Below are 22,595 nucleotides of genomic sequence, written 5' to 3'. Positions count from 1 at the left end.
GAGCCTCAAGCCTCTCCCAAGAATCCTCCATTCCAGCCTTCTAATTTCACAGACAGGAAACAAAGACACAGAGAGGTCAACAGACACACCAAGGTGGTAAGATGACCCAGAGGCAGACTTAGGGCCAGACTCCCTCCCCAGCTTAACATTCCGCCCAGAATTAAACATAGTGAGTATATTAGTCATAGCATGGGTATTCCACAGGGTTAAGTTTTGAAATTTTAAAAATCAATTCATTTAACAAATAACATTTACATGATTCTGATAAGCAACCCCCCGTCAGGGAAGGATATTCTAGTCTTCTGGTTTCAGTCCTAAAAATAAAGGACCCCCAAACCCTAAAAGCTAAAACAACCGTCTTAGATAAGGCACCAGTGGTCACAATGATATCTCAGGGCAGGACTTTGAGACGCAAAGATTGCAAATCTCATGCTATAATTGGTCAGTTCATCCCATAAAAGCAGTAGCACATTCTAGTTGGCTACTGATGTCTAGAAAAGGTCAAATAGACCTTCCTAGTAAGGAAGAAAGGGTGAGAGGAAAAGCACAGTAAAACAGTCAGGAAAGTATAGTGCTCAAGAGCGGCCGACAGAAGAAAGAGCTGAGATCCCTGAGGGACAGACTCCCAGCCTTAAAGCAGTCTGAGGCTATCTAGAGTGGGGTGACAAATGAACAAATAAAAGAAAACAGAAACAGACTCATGGTAACAGAGAAAAATCCGGTGGTTGTCACAGGGGAGTGGAGTGGGAGGGATGGGTAAAATAGGAGAGGTAAAATGGGAGAGGATTAAAAGATACAAACTTCCAGTTATAAAATAAATAAGACAAGGAGATGCAACATACAGCATAGGGAATACAGTTAATCATATCATAAAACCTTTATGTGGCCACAGGTAGTAGCTAGATTTATCATAGACTGCTTTGCAATGCACAGAAATATTGAATTGCTATATTGTACACCTGAAACTAATATATTATGGTATGTAGACTGCACTGCAATTAAAAAACCTACAGGTGGGCATGATAACAGCACTTATGTCCAAGTATCAGTGGAAAGGGTGAATGAATTAATACATGTAAAGTTCTTAAAATCCTGCCTGGAATATAATAGGCACTTAATAAATATTAGCTCTTATTATCAGTGATGAGATGATCACATTGCATTTTGTGGATAAGTGTTTGTTTACCTACTCGTTCAAGTCCTTCAAAAGCGAGAACCACATCTAGGCTTGGCACAGTGATTAGCACAGAGTTGATGTGCGGTTAAGTTTACTGAATTGTGTTCATGGACAAGTAAACTCACTGTTATAAAGATGTCAGTTCTTCTCAAATTGATTTATAGATTCAGTGCACTCTAAATTAAGCTGTCATCATGTTTTTTGGGGAAATGACAGGTTGATTGCAAAACATATATGCAAATGCAAAGGGTCAAGAATATCTAAGGCCGTCTAGAGAGCTGAAAAGTTGGGGGGCTTGGGCTACCATGAGTCGAGACTAATGCAGCTACAGAAGTTCAGCCAGGGTGTTCTAGCAAGGAAGGGAAAAAGGCCAACTGTATAGTTTGGGGTCTAACAAAAGTTCTACAAGTACCTGGAAATTTGATGTATGATTAAGGACGGGATGCAGGGCAGCTGGGGGAAAAGACAATTATCTTCAACAGAGCTGCTGGGGCAACTAGACAACCAGGTAAAAACAGGTAACTTGGTCTTACAGATCACACACAAAATAAACTTCACACAGACGGTAGAGTAAACGTGAAGAACAAAACAACAAAGCTTTCAGAAGTTGGCCGAGGATAAAATATGAATGACCTTGGAGTCAGAAAGACTTTTTAAGCAGGACATACAAAAAAACAACAACAACAAAACACTGACAATAAAGGAGAAGATATATAAATGAGATGATATAAAAATTTTGCTCAAGAAAAGACATCACTAGGAACAAGCAGGGCAGAGTGCGGAAGAAGGTATTTGCAATGCATTTAACCACAAGTGACTTTAATCCAAAGCATATAAAGCCTCTTTCAGATCAATAAGAAAAAGATAGACAACGCAATAGAGAAAAATAGGCAAAACACATGAACGAAAACTTCATGAAAGAAGGTCTCCAAACGGCCAAAAAGCACATGAAGACACCCAACCTCGTTAGCCAACAGGGAGATAAAAATCACCGCATTTCCACCAGGTTGACTAAACATAAAAGGACTAACAATATCACACATTAACTGCAACTTTCACACACCGGTGAACCAAAAATAAGCAATTTTCACTGGAAAACTCTGGTGGTATTTACTGAGGCTGAACACATACACACCCTATGATCCAGTAATGCCACCCTAAATCAACAGGAATGCCTACAGATGGGGACCACACAACACCCATCAGAAGATTCATAGTAACATTGTATGGAAACGCTCAATGCCCATCATCAGTAAGATGGATATGTCAGTCATGGTGTATTCGTATAATTGAATGCACTGTAGTCATGCAAAGGAGGGAATTACTACTACACACAACAGGGATGAATCTCATAAACATAACTGAGTGAAAGAAGACACTCAAAATAATACAAAAGCTGTGTCTTCTTTCACTTGAGATGATTACGAAGTTCAAAAACAGACCACGTAATCTATGATGCAGAGGTCAGGACAGCAGTTACCATGAGGCAAAGTGGAGTGAGAATTGATCTGGGGGTGGGGGGTACAAGAGACGCCTCTGGAGCACAGATCATGTTCTGTTTCTTGATCTGGGGACCGGTTGCCCCAGTGTACTCAACATGTGATAATTCACTGAGCTGTGTGATTTGTGAACTTTTCCCCAGGTTAGTTATATTTTGATAAAAATATTATAAAGTAATGTTTCTGAATGATAAATATTCACCTTTTTGTACATCTGGGTAGTGCCCTTAAAGGGCTAACCATAAACTCAGTTTCCCAGAGTGCTGCATTCCTGCTGGTTCAAAAACACTGAGGGGTACTCTCCCTCATTGAGTACAACCAACAAGATGGCGGCTCTGGAGGTGGAACTCAGTGTGGGGCTTCGATCCCTAATGATCACTGGTGACGATGGTGGTACACAGTATAATCTGAAGGAAGACAGGAGATCCCAACCCTCCAGAGAGCCCCATTATATGACTCTCCTGAAAGAAACAAATGTGCAGTGTGTTCTGAGTCCCAGTAATGACTGAAGATGACAGCTCGGCAATAAATAATAGAATCTTCTCTCTAATGACTCCTCCCAAGCGCCTCCCAAGAGAGGCCATTAAGAGACCCAAGAAATTCAAGAAAAAATGTTTATGAAGGATTTGAAAAAAAACAAAAAAGGTCCATCCAGAGCCATCCTGTGAGCATATCCGGAGAACTGGTTAAGAGCAAATATTTGGGATGAGTACCCTAGAGCTATCATTTATTAATTACATGACCTCTGGCAAGTTATTTCACCTCCCTGTTCCCTCATTTTTAAAAAGAAGTTAATGATATTGCCTTCCTTGTGGGAATGTGGAGAGGATTAAATACACATTTATCACAGAGCCTGGCATAAAAGGATTCAAGACCTGTAACGGATGCTGGCCGTGGTGCTGGTGATGTTGGGGCTTAAGAAGACGATGACGAAGGTGATGATTATGATGACAGATTGTGATGCCCAACAGGCTGATGAACCAACAATGGGTTTCAAAAAGCTGGTCCTCAGGGACAATCACTGAACCACCCAAGAAAAACTCTAGGAGGTGCCCATGGAGGACCCCTGAGAGGACTGCAGCAGGGATCATCCTCACAGGATTTGGGGATGATCCTCACAGGCCAGGTCCTGGGGAGATCTGGGTAAGCACTTGTAATGAATAGTCTTCCTGTAGCTCATCTCACCCAGTATAGGGTTTGCTGTGAAGTCCCCTCAGCCCCACACACTATATAACCTTCCAACACTCATTCCCTTTTCCAGATTCCTCTCACCCAGTTTTAAGTATATACTTACTTGTGAATTATATGGTAAATGATGGTCTCCTCTAAAAACCTGTAAACTCTACGAGAGCAGAGATCAAGTCTGTCTTAAGCTGCACTGTATTTTTAGCCTTTAGTGTGCCTTTTATCACATAGTAAATGCTCAATAAAGATTCATTGAATGAATGAATGAAGGAGAAGGTGTTCGTTTGTCTTCAATGTATAGTGGGCTTCCTCCTGCTCTGGTGCCTCCTCCAAAGTCCCCCTGGGTTACTATGTGGAGTGCGTTAGCCTCCCTCATCTTTTCGTTACTGAGCATTTGTCTCTGCCAGCCCAAGGCTCTGCCTCTGGAAACACAGAGAAAAAACAGGGCTGCTCCCTCTAGGATCATATAATCTAAAAGCTGGGAAGAAAAGACACATCTGGGGGCACCTGGGTGGCTTAGTCAGCTAAGAGTCTGCCTTCGGTTTGGGTCATGATCCCGGGACCCTGGGATCAAGCCTCACATTGGGCTCCCTGCTCAGCAGGGGGTCTGCTTCTCCATCTGACCCTCCTCCATCTTGTGCTCTCTTTCTTGCTCACTCTCTCAAATAAATAAATAAAAATCTTAAAAAAAAAGACAAGACACATCTGCAGATATTTTGTACAGCATATGATGGGTGGAGGGATCCTCCCAGAGGAGGGAGGATCTGGGTCTACTGTGGGAGCCAGAGGAGGCTTCCAGGAGGATGTAGCATTTGAGCGCCAAGTTGAATGAGGAACAGGAGTTTGTTCAGTGGACGAGAGGACTAACAGCACTCCAGGTAGAGGGAAAGGCATGACAAGCCAGTCTCGGCTTTGGAAACCAGAAGCAATTCTGTATTTCATAAAATGCAAGCTGGGAGGAAGAGTCGGTATGCTAGAGGTCAGGGGAAGAAGGCAAACAGGGGGTAGAAACTTAAAAGCCTTCAAAGCCTTGGGATACCACTCTGGAGGTGATGAGGGAGTCCTGGGTTGGGGGGAATGGGGGGTTTAGTTAGGGAATGTCATATTCAGATTTATGTTTTAGGAAGATGAGGCTGGAAGTTGTATGGTTACTGAATAATAGCTCTCCCTAAAAACCAGTGCCAAGGGCCTCTCTGGCTTGCCTTGCTTATGTGAGGACCGATGTTTCACACTGGAGCCTGGCCTTAAATCTCTGCGCAAGGTTGAGTTCTCCCCAGCTGTGGGTACACTGGCCATATGCAAACCCCAGTTCCCAAATACTTTTCTGGGTCCTTCAAAGGTTGGTGCATCGACCATGTAACACAACTCTGAAGAGCTGTTACCCAGTTCATCTGTTGTGCTTATCACCCTCACTAGAACTCACCCACTACCATCATGTTCCCCACTCTGCCTGTGGGCTTCAGACTCCCCGGCCCCAACAGCAGTGAAAATACCCCGAACCAGACCCCAGACCCATCTCAGGGCCAGCATCCACCATCCACCTGCTAAATGTAACTGAGCTGCCCCAGTCCTCATGTCCCCCATGTCAACTACAGGGAATTTAACTTCTGCCTTAACTTGCAACAGGGGGATTCCAAGGACTACTGGAGCAGTCCACAAGCCACTGTGGTCCCCTCCCTGCTCTGCGTAACATTCAGAGCACCCAGAAGCTGCAACTCAGACGCTTCACTTAGAAATTGGCCCAGTTGAGCCCACCCAGCCAGGATTAGACAGGAGATGCTAGTGATGGGTTGACAGTGGGAAGATAAGGCTAAAAGTCTAAAGATGAGCCAGTGTGTATGGTGGGGTTGGCTTACCCTCCTCCCCTGGATGGTCTTCTTTAGCCAGTGATCCAGCATTCCCCAGCCAGAGATGAAACATCTCCCATTCCAAATGAAATAGCACACATATCTAAAAATCAAAAACTGTTTTTCTACAATGGATGTAGCTAATAAGTCTGGGTTTGAGTCCCCCCCACCCCGCCATTTCCTATGTGCAACCTTGGGCAAGTGACTTCACCTCTCACGGTCGCAGTTTCTAATCTCTTATAAAATGGCAGTAATAGTATTAATCTCATATTATTATTATGACAATGAATTAATATTTGTAATAGTGAGTATACATAAATGTTAAAGTGATAAGCTGTCTTAAAAATAAATCATTCTCTTCCAAAAAATAGGGATCATCATTCTCATCTAATGGGTTTGTTGTAAGGATGAAAAGAGGGAATGTGTATGACGCATATCGCAACAGCTCAAGAGAGGCTCATTCTTTCCCCTATGTGCTTCCATGTGCTTCATGGGAGAGCTGGGAGGCAGATGAATGAGTTCTGAACTGATCATTGCATGGACAGGAAGCAGGATGGGTGGGAAGGAAGCTCCTGGGGACCTGGCAATGTGTCAGCCAAGAGAGTGTAGCTGGGAACATGGGTGAGGGCAGGTAGCGCCAAGGCCTGCACACTCCCCAGGAGCCTCACTTCTTCCCCTATTTGGACGATCTTTGGGGCTGGATGATCTCCCTCCCAAAACATAACCTCACAGAAATGACTGTGACCCAAATTTAGTCTCTCTCCACATCCCAGTCACCTGGGTCTATGATCCAAGATGGACCAATCAGAATCCTTCCCTGAGATTTTCCAGTTTAGTTAAAGGGACAAGGGCCTTTCTTTTAGTTACAGAACTAACTGAAAGGCTTTTCATTCAAGGTTCTCAGCAGCTCTCCTCCTTGCTTTTGGAGAAAGTTTATCTGTCGTAAGAAAAATGAGGACAACTCATAGAAACAGAGCCAAGAGATAAAGGAAGGGAGGAGTGAGACAGACAAGGTAGAAGGAAGGTGTGGAAAGCAGAGAGGAAGGAGAGAACCTTTTTGGGTTCCTAGATCCATTTATACCTGAAACCAGATCCACCCCTAGACTTTCCAAATAGGAGACACCCCTAGACTTTCCAAATAGGAGACTCAATAATTCTCTTTTTGCTTTACTTAGTTAACTTTGGTCCTGACATGTTGCATGGAAAGAGCCTCCACTAATTTTGAAACAAAGAAAGAAATTCTGCCTAGACTGTATGATTCCTTAGCAGTCTGGGGGAACAGTATTTGTGGCTAAACTGAGGTGGCTGACCAGGAAGGTGGCAGTTGGTACTTAAAGGTCACTGAGATGACAGCAAATCAGCTGACTTCAAAACTATTAACTAGATGTTGGGGCGCCTGGGTGGCTCAGTGGGTTAAAGCCTCTGCCTTTGGCTCGGGTCATGATCCCAGGGTCCTGGGATTGAGTCCCACATCGGGCTCTCTGCTCAGCAGGGAGCCTGCTTCTCCCTCTCTCTCTGCCTGCCTCTCTGCCTACTTGTGATCTCTGCCTGTCAAATAAATAAATTTAAAAAAAAAATCTTAAAAAAATAAGGCTGCTTATCAAAATTGTAGATAATCCAAAATTAGATTATGTGGCTCGATCCCTCAGTGACAGAATCCAGATTCATGAGTGGTTGATAGCTACAGGGAGGGGCCCAAACGTGCTGGATTAAGTCTGAGGAAGGCTAAGACCAAGTCAGGAGGAATAGTGTCAAATCTTAGGTTCAAGAACCAGTCACACCAGTACAGGGAGAGGAGGGATGCAAGCCTTCCCAGGAGTTCACAGGAATGTTTATTGGCACGAAGCTCAGCACGATCCCAGAGCACAGCACAGCTGCCAAAGCAGCAAAGGCCAGACCCGGCTTAACACAAACACAGTGTTCGGGACAAGGAAGATCATCCTTCCTCATGTTCCATCCTATCAGAGCACATCTGGAGTACAAAGTGCAAGGGGATGAGAAACAGCACCCTAGAAAAAATGGCTGAAGAAAGGGGGCATTGGAGTCAGAAGAGATGTTGGAGTTGGTATTTCTCCACAAACACCTCAAGGGCTGACCTGTGGCCAAGGGGGAGACCTTATTTGCTCATCTCCGAACAACCAAACTTGGACCCATGAATGGAAGTTACACGGAAGGGAAATGTTGGCAAGAGGAAAGTACAACCAGCCCAACTGTGCCTCAGGCTCTGCCAGTTTGGGAATGTTGTCACCTAAAGGAAGCCCTTGATTCTTCTCTCCCCACCATTCCATGGCCAAGGCAGGGAAAGGCTGCTATCATGTTAGCTTTGAGGACATTCTACTGGCTACTCACTGTAACAGGAAAGGGCAGTGATGTGAGCAGTATTAACCTACATAGAGCATGGGAGGCTGTGGTGGGGCTGGGAGTGGCTGTGATGGGGAAGCATGCTCATAGAAAAGTGACTACTGGGGCGCCTGGGTGGCTCAGTGGGTTAAGCCGCTGCCTTCGGCTCAGGTTATAATCTCAGGGTCCTGGGATCGAGTCCCGCATTGGGTTCTCTGCTCGGCGGAGATCCTGCTCCCCCCCACCTCTCTCTCTGCCTGCCTCTCCATCTACTTGTGATCTCTCTCTGTCAAATAAATAAATAAAATCTTTAAAAAAAAAAAAAAAAGAAAAGTGACTACCTTTTGGTCACCCTCTCTTTGTCTCTCCCCATCTTGTTTTAAAATTTAAAAAAAGGTTGGGGGGAGCACGCCTGCGTGGCTCAGTCGGGTAAGCGTCTGACTCTCGATTTCAGCTCGGGTCATGATCTCAGTCAGGGTCGTGAGATCAAGCCCCATGTCGAGCTCTGTGCAGGGCGTGGAGCCTGCTTAGGATTCTCTTTCTCCCTCTCCCTCTGCCTCTGCTCCTCTCTCCCTCTCCATTACCAAAAAAAAAAAAAAAAGAAAAAGGCAGATAATAGATTTCTGGAATCCAGCCCCTTTGTCTGGGGTGGGTCCCGCGAAGCTATCTATGGTTTGTTTACTTTTCCAAGTGATTCTGATGCATAGCTAGGTTTGGAAACCACACAAATAATCCCACCAAGTGGTAATTCCAGGGAAAGCCACTTGATAATTGGTGTCTAGGTCTGATGGATCGAGAATCCTCTCTGCCTCCTTTTTTATTCAATCAGAGCCAGTGTCTGAAGCTGGAGCCCCTTCCCTTTGCTCTTTTGCTTGCTGTCCTTCAGCTCTTCACCTCTGAACCATCCCTGACCTGACTTTCCAGCATGCAGATCACCTTCCAACAGTCTTCACCTGGGACCCAGCCATCTGCCTGCCCTCACCACACCACCCCCCAGCCAATGCCCCCAGGGCACCGGGCATCCTTTCTCTCTGCTGCCACCACCTGGAGCTCCCTCCTTGCTGTTGGTCCCCATCCCTGGTCTCACTTCTCTGGCTGAGAGAGAAACGCTTTCTCTTCTTTCTCTTTCTCATATCTAAGTCTCTTAGAAGGAGATCTCACACCAGGCATTCTTTATTGTTGGTTTTGTTTTTTTTTTCCCAAGAATGATGATTTAGTTCCTGTTATGTCCACAGACTGTTCTGGGTGCTAGAAATGGCAAATAAGAAAGACACAGTCCTTGTTCTCATAAAGCTCCTATTCTAGCATGAGGAGGTAGATGATACACAAGATAATTTCAGAGAGTGATTAAGGGCTATGATGAAAACAAAATCAGGCAAATGTAATGGGGAACATAGGTGGTCAGAGAAGCCTCATTAAAGGGATAAAATCTGAGTCGAACTTAAAAGACGAGGGGCGAGCCACACGAAGATGTGGGCATGACATTCTCGTCATGGGGAAGCGTATGTACAAAGGCCCTGGGGTGGGAATGAGCTTGGTGTATCTGTAAAATTCAAAGGGTAGCGTTGCAGCTGTGGGGAGAAAGAAAAGGAAAGAAAGAAAATGAAGAAGGCTGAAGAGAAGGAGAAAGAGAAAAGGAGGAGGAGAGGACAGGAGGAGGATCATTAAGAGCTTCCTATAGCACCTAGAATCACCATCCAGTTTTTATGACCTACTCTGACTCTGCCCATCCACCCACACTCCTATCCCCCACACATGGTGGCTTGTGCTTGGAGCCCTTCTCTGCCCTCCTGAAGTCCAGGGATACATATCTGCAAATACCTGAGGCACAACTGTAGATAGGGTTCAAGTTATTTCCCATGGGTCTTCCAGGCCTCAGCTAATCCCATAGATGTGTTTGACTTTTCCAGAACTTTTCATGGAAGTTTTGAATATTCTGTGAAAGTTAGAAGCCTTGACTATGTCGAGCTCCCAAGGACATCTGGTGATGTCACCTAACCCCTTACCCTTCCCATCCTAGCCCCAACACCAGCCCAGCCAAGACACCCTATAAAAGTGGGAAATGTATGCCAGCAAGAGCTGGCCAGCCATGCGGAAAGCATTCGATGACAGGATAAGCTCCCTGGTACTGTAGATGTCTATGACGTCATCACACACACAACTGTACGTTGTCAGAGGAAGATAGAAGAAAGAACACCTTTGATAATTTGGGCCACTTGCCACTCCATTTAACGCACACACGTGCTTGAGTGTGCATGAGAGGAGACTCTCATCCCCTCACCCCATCACAGTGAGTATTTTGTACCTGTCACGTCAGTGGTTGGGGACAAGCAAACTGTTTGTTTTACCTGTTACTCAGTTGGGGGAGCGTTGGTCTTCCAGCGCTGGAAGGACAATTAGCAGCGCTGGACCTCTGCGAAATGTCGGTTTGCTTCCATTCCCCACTAACAGAACTGTCTGGAAGGGGACACAAATAAGGCTACCTTGAGTCTGGTACCTGTGTAGTTTATGTACAATTTGAAAGGATTTTTAAGGAATAATTTTGACTTATGGAATCTTTGCTTTCCATAGTGCCTCTTGAACCTAACCCTGGGTCTCATGTCTCCTCAAATTGTCTTTCATTTTCATTCTGAATATATACCCCAGGGAGCTTTTGTTTCTTCTCTTTTAGTTTATTTTCCCTTCTCCTCCTCCTCCTCCCTTTCTTCTTTCTCCTCTTCCTCCTCCTTCTCTCTCTCATTGTCTTGTTTTATCCACTTCTGCCTTCATTCCTTTCTTTCCTTATAGCTTCCTCCTTTACTGAGGGAGAAGATGAGACAGAACAGGCCAGTCTGACATACCTTTTTCTTCTCATTATGAAACTTATCAATACCACACACACACACACAAGCACACATACACACGCACACACACACACACACACACACACACAGGAACTCTCCTTTCCCTATGGACTCATTTAGCAAGTATATCAACCTCACATGCTGTTGAGAAGACCGTCTAGATACCTTTCACTGGGTGAGAGGACTCAAAATACTGTGCTTTTATACGACTGTGCATTAAAACATGTGGCAGGGATAACTAATTGTGCCTTTAAATCCATTTTCACCTTCATCCTTTTGGAAAACAACAACGAGTCCTTTCCCCATGTTTTGGCTGGGCATTTGGCTGCCCATTTAAATGTTCTATTTCCCAGGCTCCCTTGCAGCTAGATGTGGTGAAGTCACTAAATTCTTACCAGTGGAGTGTGTTTGGAAGTGCTGGGCACCATTCTGGGTCACGTGATGCAAAAGAAAGCTGCCAGCTGACCAGAACCCAGATGTGTTGGTAGTGACACGGCTGTAACCATTCTGATGAATGATGTAACCATTCACCAGAATGGTTATAGCACTCCCACAGTGCTGTCCAGTAGCAATAAGCTCAAGGCAGGTGAAATTCAGTGTATTTGTTAACAAGTATCTGGTAGACGTTAAGTGTAAAACAATTAAAATTAATTTTAGCCCTAGTTTTATTTAACCTAATATATATAATTATCACTTCAATATGTAATCAACATAAAAAGTTATTGGAGAAGTTTATTTTTCTTTCGTCCTAATTTTTCAACAACCAGTATGTACTTGACACAGCACATCTCAATGTGGACTAGCTACATTTCAGGTGCTGTCACTCGTGGCCACCTACGGGACAGCAGAGTGCTAGGGGTTTGGCAGAGCAACACAACAGAAGGAATCTGGGCTCCTGGCTGACCCTGTGGAGCAAAGCTGTCCATCATCAGAGACTTCCCATTTATCTCTTATTTAAAACACTGTATTTTGGCGTCTCTTTGGAACACGAGCTTAACCTGTATCTCAACTAATATAACTTGGTAAGAGGTTTTCCTCCCCCACAAAAATTAATATTGACCTACATCTGACACTCTGTGTAACAAGCAAATGGAGAGGAATGGTGAAAAGTTCTTGCTATGTCAGCCCATGTTGGTGGACATATCGGCAGTCATACCCTATTGTTCCAGCTGAGTCAGTCGGCAGCCATGGAATGACAACTTCACCGTGCGTGGGGAGTACCCAAGTTCTAACCTTGACAAATGTCTATTTGATATGCTTTCATTTTTGGTTAAGTTTTAATTTTTTTTTTTTTTTTGCATTTCATGAAACTCTTAATTTTTATCAATCTGAACTAAATACTTATTAAAGGGGGAGAAGTTTAAAAAATTAAGTAACGTGATTAAAAAAGAGGGAGATGGTAGCAGAAAAGAGGAGAGGTGGGAGGGGCGACTTACAGGGAATTACAATTTCATCAGCAGTACTTAATTTTTTAAAACCCCACTAGAGCAGAAATAGTTTACTTAAAAGTCCTTATCCAGTTTAAATTTCTCAGATTCTCCGTATGTACTTTCCAAATACATCATTTGGTAGGCATGGTGGTATACATCTGCATGTAAAAATAAACCAACCATCAAATTAGGGTTTTTTCCCTATCCAATTTGTTTCTGATTCCCCACAAACAAAAGGACTTGGCTATAGATTGACAAGGTTGTTCATGTTCCTAAATTAATTCTCTGGTTTATGAGGAAATGCAATCCTGAAGTCTATAAAAAGAAAAAAAGCAAATGTAAATAAGGAGCCATCACTTTATACTTTGTACCCCAAGATATGTCAGTTATCTTGAAATGTTGCTCCTTCCCTTCAATGAAGACTCACCATCCAGAAGCCCGAGGGTAGCTAGAGTGAATTCATTTTATTCCCCCTTCATTTTACTGTGTCAATATAGAAGGCTGGTTAAGAACATATGTTTAGGAGTCAAACATCTCTTAGTTTGTATCCTGACTCTACTGATTATTAGCTGTGTGATCATGGGCAAGTTCCTAAACCTCTCTGAGAGTTGGTCATCACATCTGTAAAATAAGAATAACAATAAATTACCTCAAAGTAATGGAAAGAATAAGTGAGAGGAGTAGGAAGTACTTAACACAATGTCTCATCCAGTGTCTCTGCCAAGTATTTTTCTATTTCCAAAATAACCATCTTATTATATATATATTTTTTGAGCACTTACTCTATGACAGCTTCCCCCCACCACCACAAACAGATTATGTCTGACTCTCCCAGCAATGCTGTAAGGAGTGGGGGAGCGCTCTCATTTTACAGCTGGAGAAATTATGGCTCAGAGAGGTGAAGTGGCCTGCCTGAGGTCACACAGTGAATATACGACTGAGCAGAAGTTGAAACAGACCCAGTCAACATCAAAGCCTAAGCTCTTTCTACCAGACTGAGATGGGGCTCTCTGGGACACCCACTCCTATGGCATTGTGTGCCCCAGGGTGGGAAAAAGAGAAAGCCAGGCAGTTTTGGAGGTCTCCAAATCTCCCTGTTTAGAATAAATCCCCCAATTGTGCTTGAAGTTGGACAAGCTTTTGAAACCTCCACTGGACATTCTTTTCCCATCAAGTTCCTTGAAATTTCCCTTTAAAGAGCATCTAGGAAAAGCCACTCTCATTAGCCAGCGTCTGGCTTTATTTTCCTCATAAACAGACCTTTCGTTAGACAAAAGAGCCTCTTTTATTTTCAATCAATTCTTGAACATTTCAGCTGATTTTCTTCTATTTGGCTTGAAATTGTGATCTGGGAATGGCTGGTCCTGCAAATTGTCCTCCTATATGGGAAGCCCCTTGAGGATCCTCAACTTGTTATTTTTAATCACTGTAATCTCCTTGTCAAAGGAGGCCATGGTCAGAAACAGAGCAGGCCTTTCAGAGCTTTCTAAAGCACAGTTATTGCCAAGGCAGGGGGGATAGGGGGAAGAGGGAGGGAGAATAGAGAGAAGTGGTGAGAGAGAGAAGGAAGTCAATATAGTACTAACAACTCAGAAAAGCCTGAATAATAATCTCCATTGGATCCTGGCTGTTGAGAAGAAATCTCATCTCATCTCATCTCATCTCTGTCTCTCTCTCTCTCTCTCTATATATATACTCTCTCTCTCTCTCTCTCTCTCTATATATATATATATATATACTCTCTCTCTCTCTCTCTCTCTCTCTCTCTCTCTATATATATATATATATATATATATTTTAATACAGTGCCCACTTTAATCCAGTGTAGAATACCTAAAGGAGATCCTGGGTGGGGGCCATGGAGAGCAGAAGCTATTCAGGGATGAACAGAAATTCTGGAGACAAAGATTTCAGGCAGGAAAACAAGCCATTGATACCAAGGCTTGTGAGGGGCTCTAACTCAAGAAAAAGTAAAAAAGCAACCAGAACACCAGAGGAATGTTAACTCCCACGGCCCTGAGTCAATACCCTGAACAGAATGCATTCGATTTACTTTTAACATAATTATTCCAAGAAAGTATAAGCCAACAGAAAATGTCACAAACTAACTAGGCGAGGGCCCTTTTCCTCCTAACTCTGAGTGTCGGAATCAGGTTTGCTAATCTCAGGGTATTTGCTCAGAAGGCCCGAACATGGTTCCTGCAACATCTTCCTTCCAAGATCTCTCAGCCCCAGAAGGGAGACAAGGAGACTGCAGGCCAATAGCCCTAGTGAGGAGTCACAGTCCAAAAGGCTAATGTTTAGGCTGGAAAAACCTGTCGGTGGAAGTCTGGTGACCCCCACCCCCAGTCCGGGTTCTCACCTCCAGATCATGGACACTCTGCCAATCATGAGAATACCAGGGGCCTCTACTCCCCAGGGTTAGAGTACCTGCCGCCCATACTCAGCCCAACAGGGAGGATTTGGGTGGGAAGAAATGCCTGGTAGGACAGGGGTATGGGCCCCTCCACTTGCCTAAATCACCTAAAAATATCCTCTTGGGATTATACTAAGAACAGTCTTGGGCTAGTACGAAAAAATCATTAGTTCATTCATTCCATTAATTCATGAGGACCCAGATAGCCACCATTCACTTGTAGATTGGACTAAGGAGTGCTGAGAACACCTACTTTTAATTACATACACACACACACACACACACACACACACACACACACACACACACACACACATCAAAATCAAATCTGACTAGGCACATCCCTCTGTTATTAAACCAAAAAGGGCCTCATATCCAACTCAAGCAAACATGTCCTGGGCACCTCGGGCGACTCATCTTTGTCATCTCATTTACTCCTTTACAACCACCAGAGCGGTTGGGTAAATAGCTACTTCCACTGCTGGGAAATCAGTTCAGAGAAATTAAAGGACTTGCGCAAGGTCACACAGCTACTAAAGCCGAGTCCGTCTGACTCCAAAGCTGCATCTTTCCCTGCCACGTGGAGCTTGGGCGGGTTCCCCAGGGAAACCAGGTCCTGGGTTTTTGGTGAGGCCTCAAGAGGCCAATAGGAGTACTCCCGCCTCCCTCTGGTCCACGGAGAGGACTGGCTGTCTCCCAGCTCCTCGGAAAGGCTGAGGCCGCACCCGCAAGCCCCGCTACCCCGCGGGCTCCCTTCCCGGGTTGGGCCGGGGGTTCCTTCTGCGCGCAGTACCGAGGGTCCCGCTGGCCTGTGCGCGGGGGTCAGAGGGGCTCGCCACGCGCTGAGCGCTGCTGCGTGCTGGGGGCGCCCGGACGCCGCTCTGGGAAGCTCCAGGTGGACAAAGTCTGGGACACGATCCCCGGGACATGATCGGGGGAAGCGGGAGGAGCGTTCAGAGAAGGGTAGCGGCTGCTTACGGTGGCCTGTGCGGCGGGTGCGCCCGCTGACAGTGGCCCAAACTTTCTCCAGGGCTCTCCACCGCTTCCTGCCGCAGAGCTCTGGGAACCCGGAAGGCGGGGATGCAAGGGCGGTGGCCTGGAGCCCACCAGCTGCCCCCAAGACCCGCTTTTACCCGCGAGGCGCCAGGGCTGCCTTACGGAGAGGCGAGGGGCGGGGGGGACAAGCAGCCCGTCACTTCCCGCCCGCGGAGCCCCAGGTGAAACCGGGCAGGCTTCCTTCCCTGCCCCAGATCCTGTCACCCAACTGGAGAACGGCGGCTGCTGCGCGGGTAAAAGATGTCTAGGAGAGATGCTGGGCTGCGGAGAGAGGTGGTGGGCGGTGGGGATGGAGTCAGGGGGCTTTAGGTCTGCGCGGTTCGAGCGGCTCTCCTGCCCAGAAGGCGCTCACCTGCCTGGACATCCCCTCCCCGCGCCCCTGAAAGCCCGCGCTTGGCGGAGGAGTGTAGGCGCGACATCCCCCCCGCAGCAGAACCTCGGGGTGGCTGCAGCCAGGATCCTCCGGCCTCCAGGGAGCAGGTCTCGGGAATTTGGGCTTCCCTTTCCGTCTCCACGGGGTTTCCCTTCCCATTCCGAACCCTCACAGCGCTCCTTGGAGGCCCATTCCATTGGGAGCCTGTCCTAGAAATCCAGACTCTTCTCCCTCGCCTGGGACCATCGGAAAATAATTTGGAGTTCTTTCCGAGGGCCCTTCCCAAAGCTTCAGACTCTTCTTCCTCTCCTCCCCGTGCCCTGGGACCAGTCAAGGGAGAAGCCTAAGTCCCTTTTCCTGAAGGCGTCTGTTCGAGGAAGCTGGAGTGACCGTCCCGGGGGCTGATCTCAGAGAAGCTGGTATCCTCCCCTTCAGGGATGGGAGAGGGGGAAGCTTGTCCCCCACCTGGTCTGGGACCTGACAGAGAGAAACCAGGGTTCCTTCCAGTCCAGAGGCGGATCTGGAGGAAGACGGGTTTCCACTGCTCTCCTGGAGCGGGCTAGGGGGCGGGAGGGAGGGGGGAAGCCAGGTTGCCTCCCAGCCAGGCCGGCGTGGCGCGTAGCTCGGCTGCAGCCCACGCCCGGGGACCGCGCTTCCGAACTGGGGCTGCACCGCCTGGCTGCGGCCCCCGCGACGGCCCCGGACGCTGGCTCGGGAGCCGCGCAGGGTTCGCGGCGACTGGGGCTGAGGGCAGCCAGGACAGAGGGTCCCTGCTGGGCTCCGCCGGCACCGTGCGCCCGGGGACCGTGCGCCCTCCTCCGGCACCGCGCGGTCGGCGCCCTTCCGGGGGCCGGGGGCCGTGCCCCCGGCGCCACGCCGGGCCACTTACCTCGGTAGCTGGTTCCCGGCTTGTAGAAGTCCGGGTCGCCCTCCACGCGGAGGCTGAACTCGGTGTAGCCCTCGCGCCGCGTGCCCTGGGCGCGCAGGATGCGGCTGCAGTAGCCCTCCGACTTGGGCACTTTGTCCAGGGTCTCGTCGAAGGCCAGCGCCGCGGCCAGGGGCAGCGCCAGGGCCAGCAGCGCTGGACTCCAACTTAGCCTCAGGGGCGCTGGGGCCAGCCTCATCCTCGCGGGCGCTCAACTTTGTGCGGCTGCCGCCGGCCCTCGCCACGCGACGCCTGCCCGAGGGTCCCCGTAGAAGCGAGACCCGGCGGAGCCTGGGCGAGGAGCGGGAGCTCGGAGCCGGCGCTGGCAACCGGGAGACCTTGCCGGTCTCGACTTGGAGGCTGCGGAGCTGCGCCGCGCTGCGCTGCGCTGAGCTGAGCTCCGGAGCCGCGCGAGGAAGGGAGGGCGGCGGCGTAGGGGGAGGAGGGCGGGCTGATCTTGCCCAGATCCCCGAGCGCAGCGCTGTTTTGTTTCCGAGCTGGCGATTAGCGGCGCGGCCGTGTTTGTTTTGCGACGCCGGATTCCCAGGGTCTGGGGAGGAAATCATAAGGCACGGGGACGCGACGGGTTCTGTCCCACCACCAAGGAGGCTGAGGTCCCCACCCCAGCTACACCTTTGCACCCTGCGCGGTCGAGTGCTCCAGGGAGGGAAAGACTGAAAACTAACTTTTGTTGCACACCTACTTTGCGCCTACCAGTATGCTGGGTGGCTGGCGAAGGGTATCTGCTCCACTCTCCACTCTCCCTGCGCACAGCAAACAGGACCGCACTTTCACTCATTTTACAGATGAGCAGACTGAGGCCTGCTGCTATGAACAGTTAAGTGAGGGTCGGATGCCATGACTGTTTGACTCTATTGCTCTTTTGGAGCAGGTCAGACTGGAGGATGAGAAAGGAGCCGAATGACTCACCCAGCTGCGCCCAGTAGGCACAGCGCCTACGGCCTGAAATATTTTTGGAGACTCCTGAAAATATTTTCTTTAAAATCAGAAGAAGAAGAAACCATTTAGGTCTAATAAAATGTTATCCTATATAACGTTAATGTATTTCTACTTATACCTACACAGTCATAAAATAGAATGTTTACTATTGTTTTATGAAGGAAAGAGACCCCCCAGACCCCAAAGACAAAAGTGCCCAAGGCCCGGGTAAGTCCTCATGTAGCCCTAAAAAGGAGTTTCGAAAGGTTCAAAGAAAAGTCTGTGTTTTCTTGGCTTAGAGTTTGGTTCAGGTTCTTGGTCCCCAGGAACCGATGTTTAGAGAGGAACGAGAGGAACGGAGCCTGAGGCATCAATCCGAAAGCCAGACGGGAAAAGGCCCAGGTGAAGGAATCGCTCCCAGCGTTTCCCTGGGGGCAAACCTGAAACAAACTTTAGTCCCGCCCATCACCTACTGTGAGGCCTTGGCGATTTATTTGGTCTGGAGGGACCTGTGTGAGCCTCCAGGCTAATAACGCCCTTCCTCTAGGCGGTGCTACAGTTCCAGGAAATGATCCAGATAAAACACCAGGGCTAGCCTCCAGGGCTCCCCGCCTCCATCCCCATGGGTAGGTCTGGGCTGGTTCTGGGTACCGCAGCACGGAAGACCAGGCCCACCGGGGAGATGCCTTAAGGCCCGTGCCTCCCCTCAGTGTGCACAAGCAGCCCTCTCCAGGTGCTTTCATGAGTTTTAGTGACCCCCTTTTCTTCCCCCTGTGTCATCAACACATCTTAAGGGCCTACATTTATAAAGCAATCTCCTTTGTTTTCCTGGTCAGGTTTTTCCTTTTGACGTCACTAACAAATAGCTCGAAGAGCTGTCTGCTTTGGAGATCTCCATTTGTCCACACCTGCTCACTTAACTTTTCAGTCTGTGTCCTGGGACTCCCACTGAGACTGTTAACTGGGCACCCTCTCGAAAGTCACCCACAAGTGTCCCCTTACTGAAGCCAGTTCTGCTCTTTTCTCAGTTCTGACCTTCCTTGACCAGCAGCTCCTGATCCAGCTGACCAGCCCTCCTTTATAGAGGTGACACTCAGATTCAGGTCTGTGTCCCGAGTGAATTATCTCCGTGTCACCGGCTGGGGCTGATGCTAGATTCCGTGGTGCACAGTCCCAGTCAGCCAGATGCTTCTACTGAGTGCAGATTTGGGGCCCAGTCTGTGCTGAGCCGCGGGCACCACAGGGAAAAAAATTCATTCATTCATTCGTTTATTCATTCATTCATTCGTTCATTCATTTATGTTGAGGGCCCTCCAATGTGCTCAGCACCAGGACGCAAGATAGACTTATTATTTGTCTTCATGGATCTTACAATTCAGTGAGAAAAGGAAACACTGAATACATAGTTACCGAATCTTTTCAAGTTATACTTGTGATATATGCTACAAACTAAAATAAGTACTGTGTGAGATTTTATCTCAGAGGACAGCAGTGAGTATACAGGGATGCATAAAATGTGGCTCCTGCCTTTACAGATCTTACTCTATGTCCAAGAACCCAAATACATGCTCTTTTCATGTAAATCAACGTATTCAAATCTAACATGGATCTGGGCAAGGACGGAGCGGGCAGGGATATAAGAGTTATGTTTTTTATTAAATGTTGACAGGAAAACCATATCAAGAAGGAGGTCCATTTCCCCTCCTGCCTCGTTTCCCAAACTAGGAACCTATAAAGTCTCTTGTCTAGGTGCCACAGCTAGTAAGGGGAAAAGATGCAAGATTCAAAATTGGTCTCACCAAGCACCGGAATGGGGTCCTTCCCACTATGCAGTGCTGACCTTGTCATCTGGGCTTTGACAGCAGGCTCTAAGCGGCCCAACTGCCACTCTCCAAGCTAGATTTCCCAACCCAGCTCTGCTGCCACGTCAGACCTCTGTTCTCTCCCCACACATCCAATTCATCACCAAGTTTCACCTTCTAACTACCTCTTGAACCTGTCCATTTCTCTCCCTCTCCTCTGCCACCACACCAGTCAGGTGTCACCATCTCTCAGCCTCCTAATTGGGCTGCCCATGTCCACTCTTGTTTCCTTTCAATATGCCTTCTGCACAGAAGCCCAAATGGTCCTTTTTTTTTTTTTTAATGCAGATTTGAACATTAATCCCAAGGTTAAAATCCATTTCAGTGGCTTTCTGGGGCTCTCAGAAGAAAGAAAGAACCTTCAGCATGGCCTCCAATGCCCTCCGGAATCCTCTCGGGCCATGCACCCCTTCTGTCTCAGGCTCCAGTCACCAGGGCTCCCAGGTACTCTGAGCGTGCGCCTGTGCTGTTCTCTCTGCCTGGTGCCCCACGCTCAAGTCTCTCCCACCTGCCACCGTCCCCAGCCAACTCCTGAGCCTCTTCAGATCTCCGTGCAAAACAGCTTCTTCAGAGGAGTCCTTCCTGATTGCCTATTTATATGCTCCTCTTTATATGCTCTCCTGGAATCAGATATGTTTTCTCTTAATATTCTCAAGATTTATAATTCCATATTCATTTTTATGTTTGATTTTTACATTGTGCACTTATTCCACATCTGCCTCCATCACTAGATTCTAAGCTCTGTAAGGGTAGGGACTGCCTCTGTGGTTCAACACCCTATTCTCCATGCACATCATGTTCTAGGAATAAAAAGTCTTTCACAGCCCAAGTTCTTCAAGTGACCTTCAACGCCCTCCATGATTTGGATATAGATCCCAGACTAAGCTCTCAGAGCTGCCAGCTGGGTTCCCTGTGTTCCCCGCTTTCAGTCCTACCTTAACATCTTTGCCAGTAGCTTCTCATCACCTAGAATACCTTCCCCTCCTACGACCCATTTATATTCTCTCCTCCATGGAATGAGATCCTGCATTCTCTCCTCTGGACTTAAGTAGAACTTACAAGGAGAAAGTTTCGTATTTTGACTGTTGTGTTCTCGTGGATCGTCATGAACTGTTTCGTGTGTGTCTGAGTCTCATCTCTTAGCTATGAATCCACTTTACTTTCTATGTAATTTCCTGTTCAGATGTTTTGTTCTGCTGTAAAATACACTGGACTTCAAGAAATCTCTTTCCAGTTTTGTAGCCTAAGGCAGAGCTGATGTTAGTTGCTAGGGTGTTGCTAGGGAAAGTCATTTAGCCTGGGCAGATAATTAACTTTATCAGTGTGTGTGGGTAAATCACAGAAAAGAAGAGCTGGGGGCCTTACTTATCCAAGACCCCCCAAAAAGAGAAAAAAAAAAGAAAAAAATTCCTTTGATTGGTAAGAGGTGAGATCAGCCTTTTTTTTTTTTTCCTTTAAGAGAGAAGGGAAAAAGGAGTTTCTAGATAGTGTTTTTCAGAGTATGTCCACTGAAGCACCAGCACTAGATGTTTGCCTCAAAAGCAGGTTCGAAAATCCCACCCCAGACCTATTGAATCTGCACTTCGAACAAATTCAAGCCAGAGTTTAGGAAACCACTGCCTCAGACTTGAAATGCAAGGGTTCTAGTCTGGCTTTCCCATATTTGGCTATGCGAAGTTGAGTGCTCTTGACATCACAGGACCAACTTAAAATATTTTCAGTGTACAAAATTGGAAATAGTAACACCCATTTTGCCTTCATCCTGGGTTTTGAGAAATAAATGGGTAACTGTGGTAGTATTTTGTAAACCTCAAAATGACTTAATGCAAAAATTAGTATTGTTACTCTCATTAATTTAGAACAAGAATCGGGAAATACCTATGCTTCTCTAACTCCTAGAGTTATACTCAGAGGCTTCCATGGAAAGGGGTTTCTAGAAAAAGAAAGTAGATAGATAATAACAGAAGCTGAATCACTGTGAAAAATCTATTTGTAACCTTTCATGCGGAAAAGCTGTCTACCGGTGAGCCAATATGTTTCGGGACTAAGTTATGGAAGATGAATACAAGAAGTAAAATTTTTAGGGGTGTCTGGGGGGTTTAGTTGGTTAAGAGGCCAATTCTTGATTTGGCTCAGGTCTTGATCTCACAGTGGTGAGATCAAGTGAGTGTTGGGCTCTCAGCTCAGCAGGGAGTCTGCTTTCTCTCCCTCTCTCTCTTCCTCTCCCTTTGCCCCTCCCTCCACTTGTGCGCTGACTCTCTCTCATTCTCTCTCCTAAATAAATAAATAAATCTTTAAAAAAGAAGGAAAATTTTTAAAAATTATAAAAGAAAAATCAAATGGGGCACCTGGGCAACTCAGTCAATAGAGCGTGTGACTCACAATCTCAGGGTTGTAAGTTCAAGTCCCATGTTGGGTGCAGAACTTTCTTAAAAAAAAAAAAAAAAATCAATTAACTGAAAAGATATTTACCCAGCACCTGCTGTGTTCCAGGCATCAGCCATATCCTATGGAACGACCCTACCTTTGGAATTCTGAAGCTGATTGGGTCCATATCACAATTCCACCCAAGTTGTGAGGTCTCTGTTCACCTGATCTCTCCAGTCCTTTGACCTCCACTCAGTTTTGCCCTTCCTTGAGCATTTCTCTACCTATTTCCCACTGCTGCATCCAAATTGGCGTTCTAAATGCCCTTCAAAAGTC

At 46.9% G+C, this 22,595-nt stretch overlaps 1 protein-coding gene across 1 annotated transcript in view; it reads right to left on the bottom strand.

The window, feature by feature from the left end:
- The window catches only part of SPON1 (spondin 1), a 256,861-nt gene extending 239,326 nt beyond the window's left edge, over positions 1-17,535 (bottom strand). Inside the window, 1 exon segment of the mRNA XM_047694020.1 lies at positions 17,056-17,535. Coding sequence (XP_047549976.1) covers positions 17,056-17,290 — 235 coding nt within the window. The 5' untranslated portion in view covers positions 17,291-17,535.
- Positions 17,536-22,595: the final 5,060 nt, after the last annotated feature.

The sequence above is a fragment of the Lutra lutra genome, chromosome 10 (assembly GCF_902655055.1).
Source record: "Lutra lutra chromosome 10, mLutLut1.2, whole genome shotgun sequence".
Lineage (NCBI taxonomy): Eukaryota > Metazoa > Chordata > Mammalia > Carnivora > Mustelidae > Lutra > Lutra lutra.
Note: the sequence above shows the minus strand (reverse complement) of the source record. Positions and strands in the feature narration are given on the sequence as shown.